We start from the raw sequence: 21,870 nt of genomic DNA on the forward strand, positions 1-21,870 counted from the left end.
TGCAGCGTGTGCAGTATTTTATTTATTTCAGTCACACAAGAAGCATGCTACTGAAGAAAACGTTTTCACAACATGCGGGTGTGGACTGGTTCACCGTTGCCTGTGGTTGTTGGAGTGCGCAGCCGGTGAGCACGGATCATGTACGCAAGAAGGCTTTGAATGGCTGCAAACGGGCATCTCAAGTAAACTCCATGGCGCCACCTTGTGTTAACATCGTATCATATCACCTGCAAGTCAGAATTTTCGCCAAAGGATTCTTTTTCATCAATGAAACCAATCGAGTCAGAGAGTTCCTCACATGTAAACTCTTTTTATGTAAAATATACACTGTAAAGATGCAAAATATGTTTATGTACACAATATGAAACAAATCATTACAATAACAATTATTTGCCTAACAAGGCATTGACATAATAAAATATAGTGTGCAAAATTGATCACTAACAGATACAATCTCAACTCTTTCTCTGATTACAGCTCCACAAACACTTGTAAGACATGCTTAAGATCATACAAGAGATTCAAATTAATCAATGTACTCAAATATCCACATTAAGTGTTATACATTAGAGACCATGGAAATACAATCAGATAATCTCCTGCATTGTATCCCTGCATTAGGCCATCATCCGTTAAAGGCTATTCTGATCATCCAATACCAAAAAACCATACTCAGAATGTATTGTTCAGAAAAGCGGCTTCGTAACTGCAAGTCTGTCAGTGACTATCAGATACGCTTTGAGATGCATTTACAAGAATCAGTTTCCTTCAGCTCGTGACTCGTTACAAATAAACCTTCAAAGCGTTAACCACGTTCTCACACCATCACCCGTTACGGTATGGACAGCAGAAAGCTGTGTGGTTCAGCTTTACAGAATATTGCACCTTTCATTAGCATCGAGGGGTTAAATGAGCTAGAAAGTGAAAGCTGTATGGGGTCCCAGCTTGTATGACGTGTGTGTCACGTGGCATGCATATCACATCTAAGAAAAGGACCAAATTAGAAGGAACATTACTTGAACTGAAGGTTTTTGACAGCGTTTTGGATTTCACTTGACTTGAGTCATTTGATATATTGTTGTTCCATGTAAACCCGGATGTTGGCGATGGATTCAAAGGGGTTAAGACGGTTTGCTGTTCCTACAGTACCATTCAAATGAATCAATATGCTGCCCGTGAACTTCTTTTGTCCAATCAAGCTTAGCTAGGAAGGCCTGTCACACCCCTGGTGCTAGCTGATACAGCACAATTGGAAAAAGCAGGTAGTGTGTTTACGTGAAAACAAGTGGGTGAGTTAGCTCATTAGTCTAAAGCCTGGCCATGATTAACTCATTCCCTAGACCTGCTATAGCCCACTGTACTAAAGCCTAGAATTCTGACCTGGGAGCTTACTAAATGAAGGTACACTATCTCACCAATAGCACTGGTTCATCTCAGGGACATTTGCATAAGGTAGGAGATAAACTCGTTCTACGAGGAAGCCTGTATGATATATTTATCCCCATGCGGGCGCTTTAGTCGGTTGGCCCACCCTTATCTTGGACATTTTGTTTTGGAATATGAATCTCTTGCCAAGTTCCAAACACGCCACGTATTTCATTGTGTAATTCCTTCCAAGAACATTCACCTTAAATGCGCCCAGCCAAGCATACCGTTTCATTTGAAATGTTACTATAGTCACACCACAGGCATGACAGACCCTTTGTTACTGTGAAGATGTTCACCTTTATGGATTTTCCCACATCGTCACTGTTCAGCAGTTAAGAAGAATGCTCCAGAAGTCTGGTGGGCCTCTCTGAGCTGGATCAGTTCTGTAAAACCCCGGGTTACTTGTGGAAGCGATTTACTGTGGCCCTTGTCCACGTAAACAACACTTAACCACAAAGATCAAGGTTAAGTAAAGGACAGAGGTAAATCAAGCAACCAATCGCAACTAATCGCCAGATCATACGGATGGTCCCAACCTCTTAGTCTCTGTACAGATGCGCCCATCCAGATGAAGTGGGCGTTGTCAGTTGATGATACCAGCAAAGGTGTTGATAGGTAGAGGGAGTCCCTTGTTCATGTACTTGCTTAGTCCAGCATCCTTGTCTTCTCCCAGACTGAACCTGGATCTCATGGTCTTCTGGATGCAGTACCCTGGGTCAAGGCAGGGAGCGATCTCTATGCTGAAAATGAAAACACACATACAGATTAGGGTATGACCCATTAAATGCCCTGTGTTTATTTGATGTCAGGGCGAATACGAATGAACAGTTGTTAACAAGATGTGCGCCTTAACAAGCCTTCTGGTAAACAAGTCCATGAACGAAAGCAACACTAATCACCATAACAACCACCTGCTGCATTTACAGAGCAAGCTGTACAGCCAAACCATTTGCATACACAGGTCATTTACACAGAGGGGTGTCTGTTTGACCTTAAAATATGTCTAGAATCCGCCCCTTTTTGTAACGTTCTATTGATTGTACGGTATTGTCAGAGACAAAATCATGCACACCCCCTACTTGATACACATCAGCATTTGCAAATACACTGAAGAGGTTTTGTACAAAGTCAGTGTAGGCTTGCGAAAAAAAAAAGAAGCCATTCCCTCACCTTTGAACATCTTTGAAGGTCCTGCGAGAGTCCTTGTCCAGGATGACAGAGAAGGATCTCCTTTCAAGAGCCCTTATTTTAATGTTGCAGGTGCGCATCTTGTACTCCTGGTCACGGCATTGGAAAGAGTGGTTGATTGGACAGCGATTTTCGAAGACAAATCCTTAATGAGGTGAACAATACGTTTCACACATGGAACCCTCAGAGGAGAACGGAAGCGCCTTTGTCCTAACTTACCGTGCCGTGCTTTGGTTTGGTCTTACAGAAATTCACGGTCAGACAGTTCAGATCTGGGAACAGCAGGGGATACACAGTGGACCAGAAAAGACAACGTTACATGTTTACAAGATGAAGACAATGACGTTGACTCGGATCCTGTGTGGAACTACAACTCGTGAAAAACAGGAAATGAGGAGCTGGGTAATGTCACCTTCAGATTCATTGGAAGGTATAGCGCTGATCTGAGCTCCGGCAGTCCTGAGGGATACGCCCCTGTCCACGTCTCGTCCACTCAACGTCACCTGAGGGGGGGGGGGGGGGGAGAGGGGGGGAGGGAGTAGTGAGACATTAGGAGGACAAACACACGTAAACACACGCCAGTGACACACCCTTAAAAAAACCTAAAACTGGAGGCGTACGACAAGCTTTTCGTCGTGCCGTGTGTGAACCTGGGTTACAGGTTCTCGGAACCTGAGAGTCGGAGGGGTTCCCTCCTCACCTGTCTGTAATTGATGGAGACGACGGCCCCGCATATGTCTCCAGTGTTTTTCCTCTGCTTGATCGTCATGTCTGAAGGGAAAACGAGGGATTAGAGGAGGGCTCAGAGTCGGCGTGCAACTGACGCACGCAAACATTCATTACATTACATTTAGTCATTTAGCAGACGCTCTTATCCAGAGCGACTTACAGTAAGTACAGGGACATTCCCCCCGAGGCAAGTGGGGTGACACAACGTCATTGAACGGCCGGAATCGAACCGGCAACCTTCGTATTAATAGCCTGATTCCCTAACCGCTCAGCCATCGGACCCCCTACATATTCATACAGAAGCATTCGCGTAGGCTACGGCGCGTGGACACTCGGGTGACACGCACATGTACAGTTAGGTCCATAAATATTTGGACATTGACATAATTTTCATAATTTTGGCTCTGTATACCACCACAATGGATTTGGACGAAACCCAGCGTCTGGTGATGTCTATGGGTTCCAGACTTCAGGCTGTCATTGACTGCAAAGGATTTGCAACCAAGTATTAAAAGTGACAATTAGATTTATGATTATGTTAGTTTGTCCAATTACTTTTGGTCCCTTAAAAAGGGGGGGGCCACATATCAAATGTGTTGTAATTCCTACACCGTTCACCTGATTTGGATGTAAATACCCTGAAATTAAAGCTGAAAGTCTGCACTTAAAGCACATCTTGATTGTTTAATTTCAAATCCATTGTGGTGGTATACAGAGCCAAAATGATGAAAATTGTGTCAATGTCCAAATATTTATGGACCTAACTGTACATCCACACAAACGACAACGACGAAAACAAACGCAACAACACACGCACAGGAACACGCACCTCTTAGAGTGGCCGCGGGCAGTGTAAGCTCAGGGAACTCCATCAACAGGTGGGAAAGGAACACCTCCTCCACCGGCTCCTTAGTGAGGCTAGAGAAGGTCATCTGGAGGAGGGAGGAAGGGTACAGAAGTAGGTCACAACGAACCCACTCGGAAACACTCGAGTCTGACGCGATCGTGACCGACACGTTCAGACTCCTCCTCTTGTTCAAAAGGTACTGCTCTCAGACACTAGGTGACAGCAGTAGCTTAGCCAGGAACTAAACGGTCGTTTTACCAGACCAACATGTACACCAGGGCACTCTTAGTCCAGCATTGGTCTTACTGAAATCTGTGCCCAGTAAAGCAGTTCCTGTGGAGTCTCAACGCTTAACGGTTCAGTTCTGCCCACCTTGACAAAGTAGATGGTGAAATACACTGGCTGCAGCCCCGTTCGGACGTAATAGGATATGACATCAGACAGGAAGGGACTTGGTTCTGTCTGCTTGCTGCTGCTCGACTGCTGGAGAAGAAGGAGCAGATTAAGAAGATGGCGACGGAGATTACGGTGACAAAGAGGATGAAGAAGACACAGAAGAATGAGAACCGAAAGACGAAGAAAAAGACCTTGAAAACACGAAAAGTAAATGCTACTTCTACTTCTAGCGTTGTCCTTCCCTAACAGATACCAACGAGGCGTCAGAGAGCAGGTGTATATACCGTATGTCCATGCTTGTATCTCGTCACAATGGTGGTTTCAATGAAAACACACTGACTTTTTCCCCCTATATCCGGGAGCATGCAGCAACAGAAGCTATTTTGTAACTTCCTGTCCTTCTGCCTGTTACGCAAGACCCCAAGCGACTCTGTTACAGGAATGAGGTGTCAACTGAGGGAATCTTACATGCTGCACGTATAGTCACAGTTGCCCTCTATAGATCATCTCCGGCACAGTCATGTTAGATATACTGTTGCATGTTTCACTTCATTCTAAATAAAAGGCCTAAATCAAACGACAAATACGTGTTTGGAATTAGAAACGTACCATTTTGGCAAGTTTGGGGATCATCGACCCCAGACTCTTGATGTTGCATTCGTACCAAGGGTCTACCATTCCCAGGTAGGAGCCCAGAGCACAGGGATTTTGCCCAGCAGGAGAAAGGTTTTCCTGAAAACAGGATCAAATGGTGCATATTGAGTCATGCAACGCAGTAAGAGGAAGACATTCATTGACATGCCAATGAGGGAGTTTTTGCTGGGAATCTCATGTTTCAATCGACTTTTGTACTACCTTTGGCAACACATAACGTCACCAATAGCACACTAGACACCAGGGGGGTATTCCAGAAAGCAGGTCATGTGACATATCCAGGTGACTTAACTCCCCAGCTGACAGCGAGCATTGTAGAAACATTGCCAGTAGGTTGCTGCAACATTCTGAATCAGCTGGTGGGTTGGATAGATGTTGGGTTGGATACAGAGCCGTTGTTAGACATAAAACTCTACTGGGGCACAGGCCCCTATTCGTATTCCTTTTTTTCCTGTCAAGCTTGCTACTCTGCATTCATTTGAACGCGAATACTGTTTTTTTAATTTTACAAGCGTTGCTTGCGATACTGCGTTTATTTTTTCAGAGATTATCAATCTAAATGAATGCACTGACTAATAAAGTAAATTGTTAAAACTCAAACTTTAGATTTTACTGGGGCACAGCAGATTTACACTGGGGCACTTGCCCCAGTAAAAAGGGTCTAACGACTCCCCTGGTTGGATAACTGTTAGGTGGGTTGGATAACTGTTAGGTGGGTTGGATAACTGTTAGGTGGGTTGGATGGGCGGGTTGGATGGCGTGGGGTTCTCACTCTGCCAGAGGACGTGGGTGTGAGCTCCTCGCTGACAGGGATGTAGTAGAACTGGAGGTTGACTTTCATGGTAAGAAACAGGCGCCTCGCTTCTCGTTTCCTTCAGAGAGAAACCAGTCATTAGGAAATGCTCTGCACAGGTGGCGGGATTGACTTGTTACACCAACATGGTTTGGAATGTGACTCATTTAACACGTATGTGTCATAGTTCCCATTCTGCTTCGTGTCATGGTTTTGCTTATGGGTTTGCTTCTCAAAGTGCCAATGGGGAACTGAGCAAGCTAGAAATTGCTTGATTCTCATCTATTCACTGAGTCACACAATGACGTCATTTGGTCTATTGCTAGTAAATTTTCATCATCACATTGCGGCTATGAGAAAGTATTTCTCAAAGCGATGGAACTTACGGCCAGACGACACCAACCGACACTACCCGCACGCCCCTCTTTCTCACCTGAGGAAGTAGAAGGCCTTGGCTAGCCTCCCTAGCACTCTGTCGTCCCCCATCACCACAATCCGAGCCGTGAAGTTCTTCTGATGCTTGGGGAAGGGGGTCGCGCTGCTCCCCGCCCTCCTCTGCAGCGTGCCTCCTCCCCCTTCTCCTCCCCCTCCTTCCTCCCTCCTCCCCCCAGGAGTCCCCGGGTCCTCCAGGGAGTCCTGCATCAGCGCCATGCTGTCCGTCACCGAGGGCCTCATCTTAATCCCACCACGGCGCGACAGCCTGCTCTGCTCGAGCTCCCCCGGGCCGCCGGGGGGCTCCGCCTGGGGGTCGGCCCCGGGGAGGTCCCGCTCGATGCCGCTGTCGGTGGACACGATGGAGTGGCGGGGCATCTCCGAGGGGGTGATGTCGCCGGGGAGGTCGCAGAAGTCAAAGTCCTGGCCGAGGGAGAACTGCTCCGACATGGTGCTGGAGCGCACGCACTTGGCCAGCTCTCGCCCTGTCGGGGTTAGGGTTAGGAGAAAAACGTCACACAGAGCGTCAAGACGAATCCTACGTGTGAAACACACAAAAGTCCTGTCAAATGGAACACTGGGCTAAGTGGGCGCTTTTATCATTTTACATTTAATCATTTAGTTTACTTACTGTAAGACGCTCTTATCCAGAGCGACTTAGAGTAAGTACAGGGACATTCCCCCCCGAGGCAAGTAGGGTGAAGTGCCTTGCCCAAGAACACAACGTCATTTTGGCATGGTGGGGAATCAAACTGACAACCTTCAGATTACTAGCCCGATTCCCTAACCGCTCAGCCACCTGACTCCTTCATATCTTATTTTCATCGAGTGTCTCTTTGAGCTTGTCCACCCTTCAAAGGGCCCCTTCAGTTTACTGAAACCGGCCGAAACAAATCGAAAAGAAATCCCGTTCTCCAACTAGAGGCTAATATTCACCCCCCCTGCGTCCTGGGAACGAGCAAAGTGTGGCCGTTTACGAGACAATGACAGACCCCCCTCTGGTTTGTTAGCTACTCACAGATATCCTCCTCATCCTGCCACAGGTGGAAGCTCATCTCCGGGTTTGGAAGCGGGCTGTCACACACTCTTCCAGAGGACAATGGCTCTAAACAAGGAAAGAGGAAGACCTCAAACTGTCACAATGACTCCAAACGAGCCCGTCTTCACTTCCTGGACTGTGGAAGGAATTGGATTTCCTGGGAACTTATGTTTGTTTACTAATCAATAGAACTGGTCATTGGATGCATACTCGTTTACATTTACATATTTAGCTCTTATCCAGAGCGACTTACAGCAAGTACTGTGACTTTCTGCCGAGGCAAGTAGGGTGAAGTGCCTTGCCCAAGGACACAATGTCATTTTTTGTTTATCCGGGAATCGAACCGGCAACCTTCAGATTACTGTAGCCCGATTCCCTAACCGCTCAGCCATCTGACTCAGTTAATATGTTCTCATATGCATTTGCTATTGGTAAGAGATGATGTCTGCAGCTGGCCTCATCAACAAGGCCCTGGACCCCCAACTGACACCTCTGACTCACAGCCAACTGCACTCTCGTTACTTTATATTATATTTTATTGCATACTGTACAGTTTTTGTTAGTATTTTGTTGTAAATATATATATTTTTTAGATTTCATACTTTTTATAGACTTGCAAGACTGCACACACTTTTAGAATTCTTATATGTTTACTGTATGCACCAAGCCACCAAAGTAAATTCCTTGTCGCGTAAACTACTTGGCTATTAAACCGTATTCGGATTCTGGTTCTGATGATTGTGTCTATTTGTCAGACTGAATAGATGTCCAGGGTGAGGAGAAAGTACCCTTGTGATGACGACGGGGAGAGCCCCACCTATGATCTCTCTCTGCCCTGTGGTCATGGGCTGGTCAATCTCTTTCTCTGGGACTGTTGTAACGTCCTTACTGCCTGACTGTCACTGCCTATTTTTACTTTCTCGTGCCCTATTCAAGATGGGCCTGCGGCCTCCAGAGCTCAGAGAGACATGACTGAGACCTAAGCCTGGTGTTGTGTTGTCCATTTATTGTCAGAGGTCTGGTTTTCTCTCCCAATCTGCAGCTTGATATTACTTATAAAACTCAACTGAACTTAGTCACTCTGTTAATGAAGAGACGGACAAAAACCACACAGATGTAGAAACCCAGATGCAGACGCACTCACACTTACAGCTGAGTGACAGTTATTAACGGCATTGCAGATAAATATGTTATTAAATGCTGAAATAGACATCCAATGAAGGCTTAAGGGTGAAGCGACTGGAATGATTCAGCTACGGAGCAAGAGTTATTCTGTCGTCTGATGAATGTTGTTGTTCTCATGAGTTGCTGGTTACTATTTTTTTGAATGCGTGACAGGAAATTAAATCTGTTCCACACGATACAGTTCCATCCAAAGCTTGTAAAATGCATTTGTCAACAAGGCTTAGTCAAGCCAGTGTTGTACACGGTTCATTTAATTTAAAAGGTTACATTTATGTGTCGAAATGATGTGGCCTTTATAAAGCTGTCAACTCTGTAGATTCAATTAATAACACACCTTCAGATCAATTCAAATCCATACTATGTGTATCCGCTCCTTGTATAATACAGTGTATTGTAGTACAGTATAGTATTTGTCCACAGTAGATACTCTGTACTGTACCTAAGCTGGAGGCTGTGAGGATCTCCTTGTAGAGCTGCTCCAGCCTGTCCTTCAACTGCGCCCCCTCGGTCCTAGTGCCCTCCTCTACGTTCTGCTCCAGAGACGCCACCACCTCCTGGAAGTATGGCTCAACGTCCTGGCCCATGTCCTGTGCACACACACACACACAAACACACACAAATATCAGGGAGGGGGCATTCAGACCCACACACACACACACACCCACACACAGGAAAACAAGCACACACATACACGGTCTATGAATAGCAAGGAGGTGAGAGGTCAGAGGTGTCCAGACAAACACTTCTCAGTGTCTGGATGTCCTGTGGAGATGCTAGGTGTTGTAGTAGGACCTGCGCCAAGACACACGGCCCCAATCAACACCGTCCAGCTCTGGGAACAACAATAGTCCTGACTGAAGTTGACTGAGGAAGGCCCAAGGTAATCCTAGTGGACCTTTAGTTTGGGTCATAGGACCACATAGGACCACGTCAACAAAGTAATCATACAATACAGTAAATACTACCGTTTATGTTTAGTGCAGAGGAAAACGCATTGAGATATACAAACAAATACAAATTGGGCGCGTATACTGTAATTCAGTGAGAAAACGAAATCATCGAAAGATGCAGAAGCAAAATGTATGTCCACCAAAGGTAATGACATAACTCCACTGAGCTATTCAAACCACATTAAGAACCAACCACAACTGTAGCCAAAAATTGATTAACCTACTTCTCATCCGGGCATGGGTCAAACCTCATCGACCACCTAAACGAAGTGGAAGAGGCTTTTCTTTTTGCGGAACCGAAACTTAAGGGAGAGCACGCAGCCGTAAAGGCAGACATGTGAAAGAAGCAAAGCGGGGGGAAAAAACCCATGGTGAGCCGCGTGTCCCAAAAAAGAAACACGCTCACCATGAAGTACAAAGTCAAACGCTTTCACAGTGAACCTGACCCTGACCCCCCGGTGTCATGATGTCTGTGTTTGTCTGTCAGATTCAATGTCAGCTCGTTAGTCTTCGGTCAATATCACCACCTGTCTTGTGTTAACCCACTGATTACCCTGTCTATTTAATGTTCCTTCTGTGTGCAGGTCCCTGTCAGATCGTCGCATGTTGACCCCCCCCCCGGTCTTGTGTCTCGTGTGGAAGTAACGTTCGGCTACCCCCAGCGCTTCGAACTTCTGTCTAGTTTTTTGTTATTTTCCACGTCTGTTACGGGCGCTTTGTTTTTTTTCCCGGCTTAGTCGCCGAGGTGTTTTTGGTTATCGTTTTTGCCCTTTTTCGGTTTTCAAATAAAACCTTGGTTTGCATGCAACTGCCTCTGACTCCTTGGGTGCCATCTGAAACCCGGTGGTTTACCTTCAGAGCCTGGGCCAGGGTGGGGCCGTGGCACCGCTCGGCCCCCAGAGAGGCCTGGATGGAGTGCTGGACCACGCTGCACATGTGGTCCAGGGGGCTCCGAAACCCCCCAGGCCCTTCGATGTCCCCTCGCAGACCCTGCCCCAGGGGCCCGGAGAACACAGCTGGGTCCGCAAACACAAACACCCTGGGGGAAACAATAGGAGGAGTGTTGGCTGTAGCTGAAATACCTGTGGTGTAATACCCACGGTTTGACCGCAGACTGGGTGACCTCTATGAAACTCTAATAGAGTCAACAAAGTAAAGTACACCACTAAACACCCCGGGCACATATATAATATGATGTAATGTACCTCAATGTGCTCGAATAAATGTGCTTTACTGTAGACTGACTCAATGACTTGCATGAGACTCTACCAAGCAGTCACGAGAGTAAAGTAGCTTACGAAGTTCCATCACACAGTTTATACAGAATCTTAAATGTTTGAGTGAGTTAGCTCTATGCTCTGTAATGCCGGGTTCCTCACCTCTCCTGACATGGATAATATTCATTCTTCAGGCTCTGTTCGGCTACCACCATCCTCTGGTACATGAGACCTGCGGATGAAACCAGTTTTATGTCTCACAAGTCAATAACATAACTCCTGACATCGATATATTTCCACCGGTTTTAGACGCGACAATTTCTATCTTTGTTTAAGTTTGTTTTAACAGACACATAGGCCACAGAAAGGCACCAAACACAAATACCGACACGGTACGATCCGCGTTCATCGTACGTTCCTTCCGTTCTGTATGTACTGGATGTCAAGGCAGTGTGTGCGTGTGTTTGGGCACCAGGGGAGAGTGTTGGGGCTGCAGTGTTGCGCACCTGGTTTGGAGCGTTCGGCCTTCATGTGTCGGGTGTAGCTCAGCCCCACGGTGCAGTAGGGCTGGGGAAGGGTCAGCAGGCGCTTGCAGAAGTCATACACCCTCTTGGAGAGGTCGTCTGGGATGTAGGCTGACTGCGACCACACACACACACACACAGCCAAAAAACACACCCATCACACAGCCAACACGAGTACAGTCAATAAACACGCACGCGAGGAAACACATATTCGCGTGCATGGGCGTACGCATGCGCGAGCACGAACAAGGACACACACACCAGAAATCCCCCCCCCCCCCCCCCCCCCGGCGTCAGTTAATCATCCCTGCGCTCCCAAACCAAACCACCGCAATGACGGCGCAATGCTGACGTGCAGAAACTGACACAGCTTTCGAACTGTTATTGTTCACTCATCCATCGAGCTAAATCGAAATAAGGCTCATTAGTTAAGGATAAACTGGTTGCTGGGTCATTGTATTGACTGGAAGGAAGTATTCCATGACTGTAATCAAAGACAAAACCAGCTCAGATATCCGGATGTCACGGTGAAAGGACAGAAACATACCATACCTGTATAACAGCATAGATGAGTGTGTGGAGCAATGGAATGATGTGTTGCCGGGAGTCAACTCTTTCGGCCTGAAAACACACACACACTGTCAGTTTATCTTTTTAGACAAAGGGTGTATTGTTTTGTCTGGGCCATTGAGGTAAGGAGCAGGTGAACATGTATCAGGAGGAGGACTTACCCTTTCGAGCTCCTTAATGACGACTCTCACCAGAGTCAGACTGTTCAAATGGTTGTTCTGCACCTTCTTGTGCAGTGTCCATCTCAGCATCCCTGCACACACACACACACACACACTGCTCAATGTTTCCACAGACATGGGACTAAACTGTTGTTCATGGCTGGCTAAGTGTTTTCCACACAACATTATTCCGTCGCACGGCGAATCAACTGCGGTTGATAACTCGAGTAAATATTTGTTGCCGATTGCTCCTGTGGGCTGCTAGTATCACTTCATCCTAATTGTTGAAATGCTGCTTAAGCATCTTCTTCTTCTATTTCTTCCAAGACACCTTTCAGCGCCTTCAAATCTTCAGCTATTAAAACCGTTCAGCTATCAAAAAATTCATCAGTTTCAGGCCATGGGTGCTGTGACTTTTCAGCTTTGTACCTCTTATGCTTGAATTAATATAAATCAATATTCATAATATTTTTTACATGGGTTTCCAATGTAGTTTTCTGTCAAATCCTCTCAAACTTCTTTAAACTTATTCAACTTCCAAATCCTTGTTCTTCCTCAATCTTTCAGCTAGAGCCACCATTTGAACTTTAAAATGTTGACAAAACCCTAAACTATTTTTAAATAATTCAGCTTTTTGATATCTAGTCAACTTTTTTCAATATCACTGATTATGTTTCATGACTTTTTCAAGCCGTTTCTGAGATTTACATGGTTGTGTACATGAAACCCTAGAGTGCAGACTGAAACGCTTAGAGTGGAGGGCAGCTTCGGATATCGTTGAAAAAATATTTCTAGTTTGCCAGCATTGCCACAATTTTCGCTCTTCATGCTTCATTTTTGGATCAATAGATAGCTAATTTTGTGCTGGTCGTAGACAGTTGTCTGTTGAATCCAACAGACATACACATTTGTTCAGAGCCCCACGAAAGCGAGACAAAGTCCAACTCTCGCCCCATAGAGACCAATGCAAATCTGGTGACACAATCTTTGGTGACAATTTACAAGAGGTGACTGCAGGTGCTGCTAATATCTCTTTTACTACTATTGCTAATGGAACTGTTTTATTCTACTACGCCACTGAGTGTGTTTACTTGACCATGAGAAACCCGATTACTAGCAATTGTCGGTTTATGCCATAAGATTACTCCGTTTACATGTGTAATTAGTTATGCGATTACTCAATAAGCGCGTCTACATGATTCTTTTTATTAATCGTTGTATGCTCCATGGACAAAACTTGCACCATCATCCTTCTGCAACAAAGTGTCGCCGTGTCTTCCTGTATCGGCCCTACTGCTGTATGTTTCATTCAATCAACACATTGAATCCTACTAAGAAAGCCGGGTAAACGCACTCAATGCACACATCTGCTACTGCTATTGTAACTGTTGCCACCATATTACTTTAATATTTTGTAAAGGTTTTTCAGAATTTTACATTTTGTATTTGTATGTAGCATTACTGTATTGTATTGACATTATTGTAATAACAGAAGACTTTTATTTTGGAGCCTTGGTGGAGCTGCTAGTTTTTGAGCGTGAAACACAGAGAAGAAAGCTGATGTCCTTGCACACACGTTAGGTAGAAGTTAGGTAGTACATTAGTCAAGATAATTACATTAAGATATTACATTAGTCAAGATAATTACATTAAGATATTAATGCCTTTAAAAGCTGAAAGGGACTGTAAAAGAAGATAAGATTTCCTTTTAGAGCATGCAGCCAACGAGGTATTTTGTCTGTTTGTTATGTACTTTAACTTTGTGTTACTTTTGATGCTGTGTTTGCTAACCAGCTAACCTTATGTTATCTTATATTTTCAGCAGGAAATGCCTTTCTAGTATGGTTTTAGAGTCAGCTAGGAAGTGTGAGGGTGAACACTTTCACCTTTGCTCAGACAGTGAAGCAGAAGGGGACCTCTCTGCATAGTGTAAGTGGGCGTCCCACACTGTCACATACGTCGTATGTGGGCTCTCTCTCTAACACATTCACATTTGACATTTACTCATTGAAGGGACCATTTTCCAACGTTAAATACAACCAGAGCGTAAAGTAAGGCAGTGTAATACGCGTTTACACACTGTAGCATTCTGCTTCCCCCTAATTACGTAAACACAATAAAAAACGATCTGCCGCGGTTTCTTTAGCACCCGGGTCAGTGGAAGGCACCTTTGTTGACCATGGTGGAGGGGTGCTGGTTTTCCAACTCTCTGAGGACGGCCTGGACACTGCGGTAGATGTCCGACTCCAAGGCCATTGGAGCGCAGCATCCTGAGGGGGTGGGAGTGTCAGGGGTCAAAGGTTGAGGGTGGGATACAGTGAGTTCAGTTTGTATCTTGGTTCACAGTGAATGTGTCGGTGTGCAGGATATACGCACGCAAAAATATGACAGTATAATGGCAAGTGACTACACCATAGTTACACATTAGGATAGGATGAGCATATTATGGAACTGGGTTATGACCGAGTAAGATCACAGATACTGTAGTTAAGTGAGTGAGTGTGTCTGTCTGTGTGCTTGTGAGTACGTGTGTGTGCTTGTGAGTACGTGTTTGTGCTTGTGAGTATGTGTGTGTGTGTGCTTGTGAGTGTGTGTGTGTGTGCTTGTGAGTGTGTGTGTGCTTGTGAGTATGTGTGTGTGTGTGCTTGTGAGTATGCTAACCTGTGGGCTCCATGCTGGCTGCAGGAGCTATCTCAGAGGGTCGTGTCGCTCATGTCTGCTATACATTCTGGGGCCACGGTCTCACCACTGCAGACAGGAAGAGGAAACAGTGTCAGGCAAACAACCGATTATGTGGGCTGAAGGTTGGTCGGATTTTCAGTGAAAGACGATACAATTGCGTTAAGGCACACACACCAGTGATCAAACATACCAGCTTCTGACGAGCCCAATATGATGCATATCTTTTCGCTGATCTGTTTTACACTGTCGTTCATCACCCATAACACAGTAACAGTCTCGCTCACACTCATTGGGCCTGACTTTGCTCTAGCGAGGAGTCATTCTCACACCTGAATGCATGCAGGAGGATAGGGAGTAGGAGCGATACTGTGCAGTTGCAATCAATCAATCAATCATATACAAATCATAAACAAAACTGGTCAAACCGTATTGAGGTTCTAAGGTATGGATGATGTACGGAATCCAACCTGAACTTAGTCCATGTCCAAAAGGACGATGTGTACTATGTTTCCACTAACTTCCACTGCAATTGCTAATTGTGAGAAAGCTAGACAACTAGACCACACTATATCAACTAAACCAAACACAACATACTCAACAGGCTGTGGAAATCCATATGGAATGACAATCTCCAATAAGCAATGACCGGAATGGAGGAATGACCAAAATCCAAAACAGCATTCATACAGAAACTGTCAAGAGACCATCCATTATGTTGCCGCTTAAAAGAGCAAATGAGAGAATATGAACTTCCCAGTTGCCGAGCCGACAGTTAGCCTACAAACACTTAGCTAAGCAGTTTAAAACCCAGCGCACACACACACACACACGTGCGTACGCACCTACCTACTTCTTCCCTCTAAAAGTGTGTCTTTTCTCCAGCTGTTCCTGCTGACGGTTTACAAAACACTAGTTTTGAGCGTGCTCAACTAGTACCCAGGCCAAGCGGACTCAATATGAGCAAAGTAAACTTCCTCCTGTAAAGGATTGCACTGACAGCTGGAGCCAGCACTATGCTGGGGAAGGAGGGGGGGTGGGGGGTGCTTGTGTGAGGCGTAAGTTTGTAATGGAGGCGGGGGGCATCCGGGCAACTCGTTTCTAACGCGTTAAATATTCCACTTGTGGTGTTCCGGGCCGGACACTACCTATGTATAATCATAAAAGGGTGCCCACATATGAACTTTGTTCATATGTGGGCATGTTGATGGCTCTCTCACTCACACACACATAAAGCACGCACACACACAGTCATAAACAGAAGGAGGAAGTGACATGGTTTGGTAAATGGCACATGAACCCTAAAACACCGTCGTCAAACGTACTGTATCAACCAGGACGCCTCAGCCACTAACTGCACTCAGTGTGACCACAAGTTCCCTGACAACGTCGCCTTCCACTCTCCCTTTCAACCTCTCAGTAACTAGCTCGACGTTCCATTTTCTTTTCCTTTTACTGAAGAAATATCTCCCCACCCCTATCGAGACCATTTATCTCTCTTTAAATCGAATCTTTCCCTCGGTCTCTAGCAGTCCCACTGAAAGAAATGTAACACCAACGTTTTGCGGAGGACAGGAAGTGACACACTTCCTGCCTGTTTGAGGGGGTGTAACATTCACAACCGCAAGTTATATTTAGTTTGGAGCCCGACGACATATATAAATAAAATAATAAAGACCACTTTAATTCTTGCGAGAGCTTATAGCATGTCCTATGCACCCTGACAGAGAAAGGCATGCAACAACTGGACAGATGATCTGTGATTTAGTACGGGCATGAATGAATGATTATCTGCTTTCAGGAAAAAGTGGTGCGGAAGATAACAGTGTGAGAACTGATAAGAGAAGTGCAAGAATTCAAAGTGACCAGAGCTCTTGTTTGCTTTGCTATCGTCATTGTTTGTCCCGCTATCTAAATTACTGGACGCACTTATGGTAAAGGCTCCGATTACAATTTCTAGGTCATGCCTCCCACTCCTGTACCCTGTCCTCACGCCCACCCACAGTACTGTGCACACACACACACACTCCACCGACTAACATTCCTAACACACACTCTATTGCATGGACACACACTGCATGGACAGGCACTTGGTATAAAACTGCACGGTTCACATATTTAACATTTACATGACACATTTTAGTTTGAACATCCGTGATAAAAGAAGGAGAATACTAGAGGCAACACAGTCATCAAACAGTTATCTTGCTAGTTTATCTTGGCAGTGTAGGGTTCCGAGATAGAGTCGACTGTCAGTTCAGAAATATAGCCTAGACATTTGGCTGGTATTCATTTGGCAGCAGAAACACGTACTAATGCTTGAGACAAGGGGAACTGACCCCATCACAGCTCAGCACATTTACACTCCGACATCCGTCTACACTCTGGTTTCAGTTTCCTCCACTGGTTGAATCCATTATAGAGTATCTGTTACCTGTCCAAAAAGCAACATTTACATTTGGCAGATACTCTTATCCAGAGCGACTTACAGTAAGTACAGGGACATTCCCCCAGAGGCAAGTAGGGTGAAGTGCCTTGCCCAAGGACACAACGTCAGTTGGCATGACCGGGAATCGAACTGGCAACCTTCGGATTACTAGCCCGACTCCCTCACCGCTCAGCCAACTGAGTTCCATCCAGCCCACGTTTTTTTCACCCAGACCTCCCGTGTGGGTGAGGAGTGTATCGAACCCATGTCAGACGGCGCTCGTCTTCTGAAAAGATTTGCGACTGCACATGGGTCTCCCGTACAGTGTACAAGGGGGGGAACTCGAGTTTGTTTCCACTCACACACCTTTGATAGAAGGATGTGCAACTACTCTGTGATCATCGTTCCACTGAAGCGTCAAAGCAAAGTCTCCGTCTTCATTCATGCTTCCCTTTTCAACTTGGTAGGATTACGACTGCAGCTCCGACCAGTAAACGAGAGGGCTATTTTGAGTTACGGGTCTGTGATCTTTGAGACGTTCACATTCAGAAGCACGCTCTAGACAGGTGTAAAGGGAACTGCAGGCCACAGGCTTTGGTTTTGCATCAGGGTCATCGGGGTTCTGGTCAGGTGGCCCTGCACACCGTTGGCGAACAATGTGGAAGAGAGAAAACAGGGGGCCTCATTTCCGCACCGGCACACCACGGATGCCTCTGAAAACAGGAAGGGCCCGGCAGTGGGGTGGAAAGGGCCGTCTGTCCTGGGCCTAGCCCTAGTGGGAGGATGGGGTGGGGGTGGTGTGTGTGTGTGTGTGTGTGTGTGTGTGTGAGAGGGGTTGGACTGGAAATCCCCGACTTGGGACAGCGTTGCACAGTGACAGTGCTGTAGCTCACGAGGCCTACCTGGAAAAACGACAAAGTGACAAACTATGCCGACACTGTTCTTAGAATGCCACTTACTTGAGAATGTGTGGTTCATGAGGTCAGTGAAGTTTCACTTCATGACAGCAAAAAATTAACTAACAACATATTGTGCTCTAAAGCAAGCAAACTTTATAATACATAATTACAGAATCATCCATCACCTTGCATTAAAAACAAAGATGTCCAAAACTACCCCCAAGTGACAGAAATCCCTGCAAACAAACAAAAAACAACCGAGTCTTTCATGTTAGGGGAATATCCATCAAGGATATTTCCTGGACTTGCTGTAAAACCTGAACAATATGAGGAAGTTCTTTCTACCTGGCCAAAGCAGAGGGGAGGAGGAGACGTGAGAGAGGTAGGGGAGAGAAGGGGTGAGAGAGAGAGAGAAGAGAGGGGGTGAGAGAGAGAAAGAGAGAAGAGAGGGAGACGGAGAGAGAGAGGTAGGGGAGAGAAGGGGTGAGAGAGAGAGAGAAGAGAGGGGGTGAGAGAGAGAAAGAGAGAAGAGAGGGAGACGGAGAGAGAGAGAGGTAGGGGAGAGAAGGGGTGAGAGAGAGAAAGAGAGAGAAGAGAGGGAGACGGAAAGAGAGAGGAGAGAGGAAGGGGTGAGAGAGTGACAGAGGCAGAAAGAGAAAAACAGAGACACAGAGAGAGAAAGAACAAGAGAGAGGTGGGAGGCTTCCTAAGTCAACGTTATCAATCTCTCGCCTGGAACAACGAAGCTGGCGGGAGACTCGAGCCCCAGTGTCTATCGGGGGGGATCGGAAGAGAAGGAGCGAGAGACGTAGGAAGACAGGGAGTAAGAGAGAGAGGCAGACCCAGGGGTCCCGTGGGGGGCTCCCTGTGGTGTGAATAAGGTCAGGTGTCTTGAGAGGGTCAGCTGAGAAGATGATCCCCCTTGGAGAGCAGCCTGGGGTCTCAGGTGCTGTCTGAGGTGTCCCAGATTCGCAGCAGACTGATAAGACACACACACACATACAGCGCTGTTCGCCTTCTGCTCACCTACGAAACCTAACTATGCTCTGAAAACACAGCAGCAACACACCTGTTCTACACATCCTATTCTGAAGGAATGTACAGTATGACACAGTAAAAATGTGTATGATTCATGGCCAAGGTATGGCTGCACACCACAATTACCCAATTACCACAGCACCAGGACAGCTGGCCTAACCAACTTGTTCCCATCACAATGGTACTGTAAGTCGCTCTGGATAAGAGCGTCTGCTTAATGACTAAATGTGTTGGATTCAGATTCATTAAAGTGTAGTAGAGAGACAATGGACTCTGTAAAAAGTACCACAGGAATCTTGTTACAGATTCGCAAGTGAACACTGAACCTTTTATCGCAAAGATTAAGAACTGTGATTTGCCCTCCTTCCTTCACTATTCCAGGAAGTATATGCAGTCTTATTCCAGTACACCGAGCTAAAGGACCTGTTGTCATAGCTGCAGTAAAGGCCCATGATACAGCTCAGTAAGAGGTCTGTGGAAGGGTTGTAAGGAACGACACCTAAGCATGGACGCCATTTTTATTTATTTTTTACCTTTGAGCAGAGTCTAACGGAACTTAATCTCCAGTTTAAAATACAGTTTCTTGTTGCCTCATCCAAAACAGACAAGATATCGCAACTGTTCCAGGACATTCTAACACATACAACGTCAAGGAATGCATGGTTAGCCATGGAGATATGCAAAGTATTCTAGTGACGTAGGCAGTCATGTCAAAACCACTTCTTTATTATTTTAGAACAAAGACTTAAGGTCAGGTAGTTAGCTGTTATGTGAATCATCCTGTATTGGAACAGGATATGGTTACCCAGTGCATTACAGAGACGTTGACCACCCACACACACACAAATACACAGACTTAAGGTCCCTCCACAGTGGAGACAACCTCCTGAGTAGTCGCGAGCACACGACCATGCCAAGAAGTGTGACCGATTTGTTTTCATATTCCTCCTTAAGGCAAACACAAGGGTGGTGTCTGCACTAGGCAAAGTTTAAGTGCTTTCTGTGGTCGTCTGTGTCTCCGAATATGCCTGATGCCCAGACTGGTAGGGTTAGGGCTGTTTAGTCGAGACGTCATTGAATTTCAAGCGTCTGGAAAATGAAATCACCAAATGTCTTGGTAATGAATAAACATAGAACTACTAGCCTCACCAGATAAAGTCCTCCAAGAGTCTGATGTGTATGTGAGAGAGACAGAGGGAGAGAGACAGAGAGAGAGAACGAACAAACTAAATAAAAAAAGAAAGGAGAAAGAGAGAAACGACTGACAGAAAAATAGACAGCATACAACTGATTAAACACAATGTGCCTTGTTAGTGCCAGGACCAGACACTGACAGGAGGCAGGCTAGCATCTGAATAAACTGAATAGCCTACTTAAGGTATTGTAACACTGTGCCCATCCATCCACAGTACACCAAACCCCTGGACATTCCAACAGCATGCAGTTGCCCTAAACCTAAACGCATTTGTACAACTGTTGGTTAGTAACTGTAAAGTAGTTGGGTGAATGTGTAAACATGCAAACATGTCCAACAGTCCCCCCCCCCCCCCCCCCCCCATCAGGAAACGCTCATGTAAAACAAGGAAGGGCTGGTAAACTCCAGCTTTACTTTAAATTCCAATAGACAAAACACACTTTTACAACAGACAAAACTTCAATTAGATACGTAATTGTTATCAAATTGTTCCGAATCTGAATCAGGTCTATTGCCCAGTAGGTTTACACATACGAGGAGGTTTCTTTGGTAGGCGGTGCACTACAATGAACATGGTAAGCATAAAGAAAGTTAAAACGAGTACCCTACTGTTGTAATTGTCTTAGAGTTTAATTAAGTCATGTTGAGAAATGGGCAGAGCAGGGCTACTGTCTCCGAAGTTTCAGTTATCTTATCAAAATTTACATTTATGCATTTAGCAGACGCTTTTATCCAAAGCGACTTCCAAGAGAGAGCTTTACAAAAGAGCATAGATCAAGATTGAGAAGGTTTGACAGTTTTACACAATCTGTGCCACACAATTCACTCGCAGATAAAAACAACATGGTAGCCTAGTCTACTGTCACGATACATAAAATAAGATACGACTCCTTATACAAATCACATATAAACTCCGTGATCTTTGAATCATGTTGAGATGTACATCATAATTTTGTACGATCTACAAACTCGTGATAGGCTATAAACTCACTGTATTTCCCGAAATCGAGTTAATCTAATGGCTTATTCATGCGTGCATTACAGTAACAGTCTAGGGATTTGTAAATCTAAATCCCTGACTACATCGGGGATATATTGGACAGTTAAATAACCAGCCCTCATAAACTCATACACGTTCCTAAAATAAATCCATATAGACTACTTACGTAAAGATTACGTTAGCAGCGTATTTACAATTAACTTCTAACTATATATGCTCACCTGTTGTTGCGGTGCAGCTCTGCAGAAATAACTTTCAATAGCGTGCAGAGGACGATCGGACTGCTTCGCAGTGAAGTTCTTCTGCAGTTGTGACAGTTAAGTGACACACGGGAGGCAGGCAGCAATGTCGCAACGCCCTCCAAGAAATTCTGACGTCATCAAACATTCATTCAGCCCAATAAATCACATCTCAACCATAGTCCCTTTCATCTGATTTGTTTGATTTTGTTATAACCGTGATACAGCTGGTGATTAATGTCGGTGAGTTGATTGAGTGTTGGTGAACTTATTTGGAGT

General features: G+C 45.4%; 1 protein-coding gene across 2 annotated transcripts; it reads right to left on the reverse strand.

Moving 5' to 3' along the window:
• Nucleotides 1-289: 289 nt before the first annotated feature.
• Nucleotides 290-21,665, reverse strand: LOC136965534 (phosphoinositide 3-kinase regulatory subunit 6). 2 transcript variants are annotated; one of them, XM_067259712.1, is made up of 20 exons: nt 21,574-21,665; nt 14,775-14,861; nt 14,282-14,383; nt 12,114-12,205; nt 11,935-12,003; nt 11,365-11,497; nt 11,021-11,090; nt 10,494-10,680; nt 9,131-9,278; nt 7,486-7,572; nt 6,469-6,952; nt 6,015-6,114; nt 5,198-5,320; nt 4,565-4,672; nt 4,175-4,277; nt 3,317-3,387; nt 3,029-3,119; nt 2,836-2,888; nt 2,599-2,705; nt 290-2,168 (listed from the first exon to the last, which is right to left on the reverse strand). In XM_067259712.1, the coding sequence occupies exons 2-20, from the start codon at nt 14,785-14,787 to the stop codon at nt 2,012-2,014; spliced, it is 2,298 nt and encodes a 765-aa protein (XP_067115813.1). In that variant the 5' UTR covers nt 14,788-14,861; nt 21,574-21,665; the 3' UTR covers nt 290-2,011. The 2 variants fall into 2 exon arrangements, with proteins under 2 accessions (XP_067115813.1, XP_067115812.1); XM_067259711.1 differs by having other exon boundaries at nt 4,565-4,675.
• Nucleotides 21,666-21,870: the final 205 nt, after the last annotated feature.

The sequence above is a fragment of the Osmerus mordax genome, chromosome 21 (genome assembly GCF_038355195.1).
Source record: "Osmerus mordax isolate fOsmMor3 chromosome 21, fOsmMor3.pri, whole genome shotgun sequence".
Classification (NCBI taxonomy): domain Eukaryota; kingdom Metazoa; phylum Chordata; class Actinopteri; order Osmeriformes; family Osmeridae; genus Osmerus; species Osmerus mordax.

Bases quoted from the DNA above. Each gene is read 5' to 3' on its own strand.
- LOC136965534 (XM_067259711.1), bottom strand. The intron at 12,004-12,113 runs GTAAGTCCTCCT...GTGTGTTTTCAG, and splicing joins TCATTAAGGAGCTCGAAAGG to GCCGAAAGAGTTGACTCCCG. The intron at 4,278-4,564 runs GTGGGCAGAACT...TCCCTCCTCCAG, and splicing joins TCACCATCTACTTTGTCAAG to ATGACCTTCTCTAGCCTCAC.